Raw genomic sequence first — 10,249 nt, 5'->3', positions numbered from 1 at the left:
TTCACCATCTTATTTTGTGTTTTCTATTTATCTCACCTTAATACTAACCCTCCTCCCCGCCCTTTTCTTGTCTCCTTTTGGATTGCTTATACTTTTTTATTCTGTTTTTTTCCTTCTCTTAACCTGGAAGTTATATCGTCTGTTTCTTTTCTATTAGTGAACGTCTGACAATTAACAAAGTAGGCATGAATTCATATATAACTCACACATTTAAAAAATTTAACCCTCATTTTTGGAAGATATTTTCTTTTTTTTTTTTTTTGATATTTTCTATGAGTATGTAATTCTAGGTTGTTATTTTTCCCTCGACCCTATTTAGTTATTTTTTGATTTTTTACTACATAGATTATATTTCTTGGAATTTTGTCTGTGAGAATTCCTTGCAACCTGAGTTAAATATGGATTCCTCTAGAGATTATTTGCTCTTTTTTCTTCCAGGTACTACCAAGGGTTCCTACCAGCCCAGCCCCACTGGAATCTAAACAGTGTATAGTTTTTCAGACCACCCAGGTAGGGTTAATTTGGAATGAAATTAAATCATTCAGGCCAACCTGTGGTTCTGAATTCCCAGGAAAAATTTGTCCCCTTTCTCATTCAGAGCCAAGGTTCAAGTCAGGCAATTTTCCTGGCAGCCTTCTAGGGGAGTGAATAATATCTAGTTTATTCCTTGACCAAGTGTGTTATTATCCCTGTGTGTCTCAGATTTAAGCAGAGGGCGATTTGTTAGACTCTTCCACCTTGGGCAGGCCTGGGCTATGTTTTCTGTCTCCTGAATCCTGCTCACCTTCAGAACACGAAAATTCGAATTCACCTAGCATACCAGTTCTCTCAAGGTGAAAGCCAGCTTTGGTTCTCTGCTTTCCTCACTTTGTTCCTTAGTTTTCCGCTTTATGTTTCACTTTCTTGCTAGTTTACTGAGCATTTTGAGTTGTTTCTTTAGCAGAAGTTTTGCTTAGGGAACCTGGTCTATAATTCTGAAGGAAATTCAAATCTCTTTCTTCCATAACTGCCAAGTTATTTTAAAAAACAGATGACACTCGGTCTTTCTAAGCTTTCACTGCCCGGTCACCTGTAGCCTCCTGAAGTTAGGCCTTCACTCCACCTTCCACTGAACCTGTTCAAGTAAACGGCACAGCAGGACTTCAAGTTATCAAATCCTAGATATTCTTTGGTCCTCAAGTCAATTGATTCCTTCTCAACACTGGAAACTACTGACTCTTGAAACCCTCTCCTGCCTTGGTTTCCATGATCCTGCTTTTTCCCCACATCTTTTCCCATTTCTCTGACTCTTACTTTTCTGTCTCCTCTTTCCTGTCTGTGTTGCTGTACTTTCAGAATTATTGCATACCCTTGAGCTGTTTGAACAACTATGACATTCTGCTGATTTCTAATCCATGTCGCCATTGCTCCTACCTATAGGAGGCCCTTCAAGCTCAGGGCCAGGGACTTGCCTGGTGGTCCAGTGGGTTAAGAATCCACCTTGCAATGCAAGGAACACTGGCTCGATTCCTGGTCAGGGAACTAAGATCCCACATGCCTTGGAGCAACTAAGCCTGCAAACCGCAGCTAGAGAGTCCATGCGCTGCAACAAAAGATCACAAGTGCTGCAGCTAAGACCCAAACCAAGACCTGACACAGCCACATAAATAAACAGAAAGCAAACTCAGTGTGTCCAACGATGAATTCATTATCTTTCTTCCAAGCTTGCTCTTGCTAATCTGCTGAATGAACTCACCAAGTAGCCCGTCACCCAAGTCAGATTATGCTGGAAACATGATGGGCACCTCCATTTCTTCCCCACTTCTCACATCCAATCAATCTTGTAGCTTCTACCTCTTTAAAATGTCTTGAATTTATTTCTTCCCCATCTCCATTGCCGCTGCCTAGGGTTAGGTCCTCCTCCTCTTCCTGTCTGAGCTACTGGAATCGCCTCCTCTTTGGTTTCCTCACCTCCAGTCTTGCCTTCCTCCAATCATCTGCACAAAGTTTAAGTTCATCTACTTCAACAAAGTGGTCTTCCTATAACACACATATGATCGATTTACCCCACCCCTGCTTAGAACCCTTCCAGGAGTACCAGAGAAAGGGGGACACTTCCAAGTGGACTTCTACATCTGTCTCTCTCTCCCACACTACCTTTCAGCTCCACCACCAGCCCCCCTTCACCCTGCACCCTCTGGTGTGCTGCCGTGCCTAAATATCAAGCAATTTCACCTCGGTGTCTTACTCATACTGCTTCCTCTGCCAGGGATAATTTCTGCCTCCCTCTGCCCCACATAGGCCTGACTAGCCAAGGAACACCCTTAGATCTTCTAGGGGTGAGCTGGAGCATGGTCTCTTTGTGAGATCTTTCCCACCTCCTTAACCCTGCAGAGCTGCACCATTCAAGCCCTCTGGAGCACCCCTGCTGAACCTTCACGTGTGTGTGGTACAGCAGCACATACAGCACGTTGTACCTTTTCCCTCATGCTCATCTTTTATTAGACTGTAAAGTTCATGAGGACAAGGACTATAACTTATCCATGTTTATAAGTTAGGTCAAATATACGGTAGGTGCTCAATACGCATTTGCAGAATGGTTGAAGATGAGCTATTGCCTTCTTGGAATGAATGACCCTGCTGCTCACCAAGGCAAACTGTGCTGAATCCCCTAGGAGGTGGAGCGTCTTGGTGTGCCGTGACCAAGTCAGCAGCTGTGACACTGGGTGGTCTAATCAGTGGAGCCTGGGGAGTAAGACTTTTTTCTAGAGAAGTAAATCCTGGGAGCGCTGGGGAATTCCATGACAAAGGGACAGAGCAAGGCAGATGAGTAGTTCACAGAATGTGATGTGGGTCCAGTCCTAGGATTCAGGAGGCTTACAGAAATGGACACTTTGCTGAGGCCTTCAGGGATGGGAGCAGAACCAAGCTGTGGGAGGGAGCATGGGGAGAATTGGCGGTCTGTCTCTATACAGCCTGGGATGTAAAAGGGAAAGTATATGCATCTTCCGGTAAAGTTTTGACTTGAGATGCTGCAAACTTTCAAGAATAGGGTGTGAAGATTATCACTCACTGCTCCCCATCCTCATCAAGTCTAATTTCCCATCAAGACTAGTCCCTGGAAAAGCATGAGATGCTGTGATGTTGAAGAAGCACAGGATCAGTAAGCTAGAGTTCAACACTTAATTAGACGTGAGCCTGGGCAAGTGGCTTACCTTCCCTAGGTCTCAGTTGCTTCACTGGTAAATTGCACACACCCTGACATGCCTCAACCACTTCACAGGATTATAGTCAAGGTCAAATCACCATCATCACAATACCTGTTCTTTTTATATCATTTCCTATGTGTCAGAGACTGTGCCAAGTGCTTATAGATAGTATCTTCATCTATCCTCACAATATCTCTATGCTGCTGCTGCTGCTGCTAAGTCGCTTCAGTCGTGTCCGACTCTGTGCGACCCCACAGACGGCAGCCCACCAGGCTCCTCCATCCCTGGGATTCTCCAGCTCCATTTTACAGATGAGGGAATCAAGGTTTAGGGAGGTAAAATATCTTGCTCAAGTTAAATTCTCTCAAGTGAGCTAGCATTTGGTCCGTGGACCCAGTCTTATGATTCCCTGGGCTGTGCCTTCAGCTGTGGACCATCCTTGTAAACCAGGGTAAAGCAACCACAGGTCCCCTCTGGGACTCCTGGTCTTGCAGCCACAAGACAGCACTTAGCAAGGTATAGGGGAGGACAGTTCCTCCCCCCTTGGCCTGGTGATGTGCTCCTGAGGGGGTCAGCTTTTCCTTCCCAACCACAAGGGTTGGTGAATGTCCTGTGGTGTAGTGTGTCCCCATGTTTCATGTCTACTCAGAACCCGTGAATGTGATCTTATTTGAAAATAGGAACTTTCGCAGATGCAATCAAGTTACAATGATCTTAACTCATACTGGATTAACTGGTGTCTTTATAAGAGAGAAATTTGGACACAGATGCAGACCCAGAGGGAAGACAGCTATGTGAAGATGGAAGCAGAGATTGAAGCTACGCTTCCCCAATCCAGGGAACACTAAGAATTCAGGGAACTACCAGAAATTAGAGACAAGAACGGACTTTTTTCTAGAGCCTTCAGAGAGAGGATAGGGTTCTGACACCTTGGTTTCAGATGTCAAGCTTCCAGTACTGAAAGAATAAGTTTCTGTTCTTTAAGCCACTCAGTTCATGGTATAATACTTTGAGACAGTCCTAGAAACTAACCTTACACTCTAGGGCTTCCCAGGTAGCATAGTGGTAAAGAATCCACCTGCCAATGCAGGAGATGCAGGTTCAATTCCTGGATTGGGAAGATCCTCTGCAGGAGGAAATGGAAAACTTCCCCAATATTCTTGCCTGGAAAATTCCATGGACACAGGAGGCTGGTGGACTGCAGTCCATGGGTTTGCAAAGAGTCCCACATGACTGGGTGATGAGCATGCGAGCATGTGAGCATGGTACACTGTGCCCACCACAGCTGGGAATCCTAAAGGGCAGGTGGAACAGAGTTTGGGAGATCAGTGAGATAAAATAGAGGGGAGAGGATGCTCATTTTGGGGGATGAGCACTTATAAGAATACATAGAGGCAGAGCACTATGAAAAGGTGTTTGATCATTCAGTTACTGACCAATGTGTAGACAGCGCCTCTGTAAAACTTCACATGTGTGTGTTTGTGTGTGAGTGGTGTCTGGGGTGTCTGCAGTCTTGTTTTTTCTTTATATTAGGAGGGGTATTCTTCAGGTTGGTAACAGCTTTGAAGATGAGGATTCCATTTGAGAAGCTCCACCCTCCCACTCCCACCTTTGGTCATCCTCTCCACCTCTAAATCTCATTTGATGAGACTCTGCTTATGGGGGTTAAAAAGTCTGCCCAAGTTTTCATGCTAGTTAGTAAGAAAATGAGAATTCAAATCCAGAACTCTGGGTCTAAAACCCTGTCCTTTTCATGATTTCAAGCTCTTTTTCAAGATAAGAAAAGTGAATATTTTCAAAAAGATAGGAGCAACTCAGTTTACTGTTAATAAGCATTTTCCCCTAAATTTGAAAGTAACAGTAGCTTATTTGCAAAATATTTAGAAAATACTGAAATGTTTAAAGAAAAAGTAAAAAAAAATTATTCTGGTGATAACTACAGATAATATTGACTAAGTTCCTATCAGTCTTTTTTCCTTGCAGTTATATAGTATCAACAAAATCAGAACAATACTATAAGTAGTTTTGTATTTTGCTTTCTCATTTAGCATTATCTCATGAACATCTCCTCATGTCATGATTTTTACAAACATAATTTTTAATTAGTAAATAATGTTTCATCGTATGGACGGGGCATAATTTGTTTTCTATACTATGTTTTTCCAGCTTTTACAGCGATAAACAAGCCATAGTTAAGATTTCTCACAAATACCTGTCCTCATCTCTATTATTGCTTGAAGATGGGAGGCTGGGGTATGAACATTTTAAGACATTTGATACATAATGCCAAGTTGTTTACCAAAAGGTTTCTACCTACCAACAGCGTGCGAGTGCTTCACGCAGCACCCTCACCAAGACTGAATACTGTCGTTAAAAAGCCCTGTACGTTCTAAGAAGGGGGCATCCATGATTCGATCACACAGGTGGCTGTGCGTCCTGCGGATCGCAGGGGGCCACTGGGGCTGGGAGACTAATTAGGAGATAGTTGCGACGATCCCAGTGGGATGTGATGGGTGCTTGAGGCTAAGCAGTAGGCATGAAGGAAAAGGGAACAAGCGCATGGGACTCGTAGAACGTTCTATGCAAGGGATGGCGGTCGGTGCTGATAAGATCACGCCGCGCTGCGGGGGGTGCAGAACTGGGCGGAGGCCGCGTGTGTGGGGCTCGGCCTCCACGCCGTGCTTGGCACTCACGGGTGAGGTTGGCCGAGGCGCGAGCCCCTCCCACCCCTTTAACGGGGACACTCCCCTTTAAGGCGGGCGCCCGCGCGCGCCCGGCCCCGCCCTTCGGGGGCGCGCGCGGCGGCCGCGGCGCCGGCTCCGCCGGGAGCGCACGTGCCGGCGCCGGGTGGAGGAGAGGGAGGCGGGAGCCGGGCCGCGGGAGGAGGGGAGGCGCCGGGGGCGCGCGCGCGCGCGCTGGGCGCTGCTGGGCTGCGGCGGCGGCGGCGGCGGCGGCGGCGGCGGCGGCGGCGGTTACTATGGCGGAGTCGGCCGGAGCCTCCTCCTTCTTCCCCCTTGTTGTCCTCCTGCTTGCCGGCAGCGGCGGGTCCGGGCCCCGGGGGATCCAGGGTGAGTCCCGGGGCGGGGGCGGGGGCCGGGATGGAGCGGGCCAGGCGAGGGCGAGGCCTCGCGCCGCGGCCCCTGGCTACAGCGCGCCCCCTCCCCACGCGCACAATATGGCCGGGCGGGGGGCGCGGGGGAGTCGCGGTGACCCCCAACCTGGGTCGGCTTACCCCGATCCCCGAGGCGCGGCCACCCCGCCGGGACCGGGCTCACGCCGGGCCCCTGGGGACCCGAGCCCTTTCCCAGGAGGGACTGGATTCGGGGAGCTCTCGAGGGTCGCACTCCCTTCACCCCCATGTTCCATAGAAGGGAGTGCAGGCTTCCTTCCCCGAGGTTTGGAGATCCACGTTTCTGCCGCTCAGCATGTCCAGGGGCGGGGGTCTTCATTCCTTCCCTCCAGATGCTCCAGCGGGGAGTGTGGAGGGGGGGCGCCTTTTCTCCCGCCAAGATTATGGGGCTTCGGCAATGGGGTCTTTGCTTCTCCGAGGTATCCTGACGTTGAGAGCCCTTGCGCACCATAGATAAAAGGGGAAGGGGGTTTTCAGCCTTTCCTTCTGCTCCCTCCTGCAGTTGGGGTGCGTCTTCCCCTCCCTCTCCTTCCTCCCTTTCGTTCTGGGAAAGCGAGTCACATTTCCCCCTCGGGCAGTCCCTTGAGTTCAGTGGGGCCAAACCCCCACCTCCAGTCCACATGCCCCGGGGAAGCTCGGTGGAGGAAATGGGACGAACAGGCCCCTATCTGGAGCTTGGCTTTGGAATCTCTCTAACGCTGGGAAACCTAGTTCCAGAACGGTTAACCTGCATCTAGGTGTATTTGCTTTCTCCCTCGCCACTCCCACCCCACCTCAGGGGGTCCATTCTGTTGGTCACTTTGTGGATGCCTTTCAGGTGACATCCTTGAACGTGCCTCCCACCCCCAAGAGTATTTAAAGACCCCACCACCAGACCAGCTCTTGGCCCTTGGTCAGGATTTATTTACCTTCCCACACAGCCCTCTTCCCAGCCCTTCCCCCTACGTCCTCCCCCACCCTTGCACACCCCTCACCTTCCAACTCCCACAGCCTTCTGCTCCCTGGTAGCACCTCCATCCTTCTCACTCCCAAAGTGGTACCTTTCTGTGGGACATTCAGTTGGGTGTCTCGTTTGTGAGGCTTTACGGGCTTGAGGAATGCAGATGAAACCCTAAAATATTTAAGGGAGTCGTCTCAACCCTGTGCTGGCATTGGGGTAGCAGATGAAGGTTATATTTGGCCTTTATATTGGAGTGATTATTGACCCACAGTTGGATACGGGAGAGACCGTCAGGACTGTGTTTGCTCCCGATGTACAAAGCCTGCTGCTCTGACTTCTCGGCAGCCCCTAACCTTCTAGCAGTGGGAGATCAAGTTGTGTTCTGTGGCTCTCTTCTCTCCACCAAAAAATAATGGTTCTCAGGTGGGTTCAGGCTTCTTTTAGAAATGAGACAATCAACCAAAGACATGATCCCACTTTGGCGTCTCACAAACAAGTTCATCCCCTCCAGCCTTGATGTTTGTTTCCAGTGGTGCAGCCTGTGTGGTGGGGTCTTTGTTCACTGGGTAATGCTTCTGCTAAGGCTGTCGTGTGTGTTCCTGGATCTCACTGCTCTGTGGCAGAGGTAACGCGCTGTGGGGTCTGATAGATGTGGTGAAGGTATGTGAACACAGCCTGACATTCGTGGTAAGTTAATGGTTTTCATGAATAATGTATGCTGGGCCTTATTTTGGGGCCATGTTTTTGGAGTGTGTATCATGATGTTATTTCTCTAGAAGGGTAGCAAATAAGGAGATTCAGCCTTCAGGTTTGTCATTTTACATGTGTATGACTAAATCTGTAAATTCCTTCCTTAGGAATTTTTATCCTGTTGCTAATATATCTGAGATTCTTAACAGCCATTTCCCTGTTGGTTTGGTGTAATGTCTGGTGGGATATTTCTTGTTGTCATGAGCTAGTTAAGAATGTTTAATTGATGATCCAACTGGTTCTGAATGGGGCAGGTTCATTTTTTTTTTGTAACCTTCCTGAAATGGATGTTTGTTGGGGTGAGGATGGGTGGGCATAGTAGGGAGTTGGTTTCTTTTTTTGGTTAATTGGAAATTAGGTTGTGTATCCAGCAAACATTCTCGAAGGCCTTCAGACTTGGCCAGACACTACGGTTTTTTCCGGGACACATCTCGTTGCCAATAGTGCATGCTACAGAGACCACTGTTGCAAAAGGCTTAAAGTGAAGCATCAGTTCTGGGAACATAGAGGCTGTGAGATAACTAGAAGTTGATTGCTGTCCTCCCCACGCTTCCTCTGTCGTGCTCCCCTAGGTGGGCCGGGAGGAGCAGCAGGGCCAGGCAACCCTGATGCCTGTGAAGACAGGATGTGAGGACAGGAAGGGATAGGTGTCTGTGTTAAATAGTGAACTAGCAGCGACTTAGTAAAAGGCCAGTGGTACAGAGCGCGAGTTCCAGGTTATAAACTGCATCCATTTAATAGGTGGACCACATTCTAAGGCCTACCTTTGGCATTGTCACTTCAGTATTTAAAAATGTAAAGCTGAATTAGTAGCAGGAGAACATGACATTCATTTTCTTAAGACAAAAGCTGCAAGGGAGACATTTGAGGTTCTGATGGGAATATTTTGAATTTCTGTGATTAACCCAAAATTTAATCTCAGGCCAAGTCTTATACTTTTGTTGAGTGGACATGAGTTTGAAATACAGCAGAAGTGAACTCTTGTAGAGAAAAAGAGAATCTCGGATGAGTTTTGTTAAGAGCTCCTGGAACAGATGTGATTAACACAATAAAATGGCTACTCTGGTTAAAGGTTAGAGCCAGGTGGGGGGAGGAGGCCGCTCTCCAGCCCCAGAACTTTGCTCCCTGACAGGTTGTCCTTGAGTAAGGCACTTCACCTTTCTGTGACTGCCTCAGTTTTGCCTCCATGAAGTCAGGAACTGGTCTGTGTCTCTCTTATTGGGACATTTGTGAGACTGTCTTACTGACAGCCAGTTGGCTGGGTGGTATTTTTAGACACAGTTTCTGACTTCAGTGAACAGGCAATGTTGGGTTACTTTTTATCTTATGGGGCAGAGAGTAGCTCCTGGGATTGAGAGAAGCAACACATGTCACACTGTGGTTAATTTGTTCTCTGTTGCATTTTTTTGTGGACCCCTTTCAGATTTCCTCAAGTTAATTTCTGTCTCTTGACAAGCCCTCACATCCTAGACCTGGCAGCATACCTGTGCTAATCAAAGACAGTCTGGAGGGAGTGACCTGCTTTAGGCTTTATTGGTTTGGCAACGTTTTCATTCTTACGCAACTCTGGGTATGTTTATGGCACCATGTAAGTGTTACATAAGAACATGGAGGCAGAGAGGTGGCCGGAATGGTGCCTGTGAACACAGGAAGGTTAGACTGAGGACTTCATCCGAAAGGACCTTGGAAATCTGCAGTCAGTAAAAGAAGAAGCTGCACTTGGTTTTCCTCTAAAAACCTTTTGAGATGATTGTGTCTTTCAGGTGGACTGCTGTGTTATAAATAGGTTTATTCGCCACCGGTGAGCTAATTGTAACCTTGCTACCAAAATATGAATCAGGAGACAAGGAGACGAGGAGGCGCGCTGCTTCTTCCAGCGTGGCCTGTTGAAGCTGCTTGTTGCATTTTGGAACAGGAGTTGAATTGCGTTGCAGCCTCAGCCTGTTCTCATAATAACTCAGGAGCACAGGGTGTTGAGGTGGAATGGAATTCTCAGGCCGCGGTGCTTGAAATCGTCTTTATTTTTGAAGGTTAAATTAGAATACTGAAGTGGCTCTTTTGTTTTAATTTTGAAATCCGTATTGTTTACGGTTCAGTCTTTGCTCAGAGCCGCGGTGAACATTAATTCTGGAATCCCGCCTCTTTGTCTCGAGCCCTTGTGCTATTTGTCTGTTACAGCAGGAGTTGATGTAAGAGGGTCTTACCTCATTTTCCTCTGTGTGTTCACGAGGAGAAAATCCT

The 10,249-nt window shown here is 47.7% G+C and overlaps 1 protein-coding gene across 1 annotated transcript in view; it reads left to right on the top strand.

Moving 5' to 3' along the window:
* The first annotated feature begins 6,110 nt into the window (after positions 1-6,110).
* ACVR1B (activin A receptor type 1B) overlaps positions 6,111-10,249 on the top strand; it is a 33,758-nt gene continuing 29,619 nt past the window's right edge. The window contains exon 1 of the mRNA XM_070789058.1: positions 6,111-6,256. Coding sequence (XP_070645159.1) covers positions 6,166-6,256 — 91 coding nt within the window. The 5' untranslated portion in view covers positions 6,111-6,165. The remainder of the gene's footprint in view (positions 6,257-10,249) is intronic.

This window comes from Bos indicus, chromosome 5, assembly GCF_029378745.1.
Source record: "Bos indicus isolate NIAB-ARS_2022 breed Sahiwal x Tharparkar chromosome 5, NIAB-ARS_B.indTharparkar_mat_pri_1.0, whole genome shotgun sequence".
Classification (NCBI taxonomy): domain Eukaryota; kingdom Metazoa; phylum Chordata; class Mammalia; order Artiodactyla; family Bovidae; genus Bos; species Bos indicus.
Note: the sequence above shows the minus strand (reverse complement) of the source record. Positions and strands in the feature narration are given on the sequence as shown.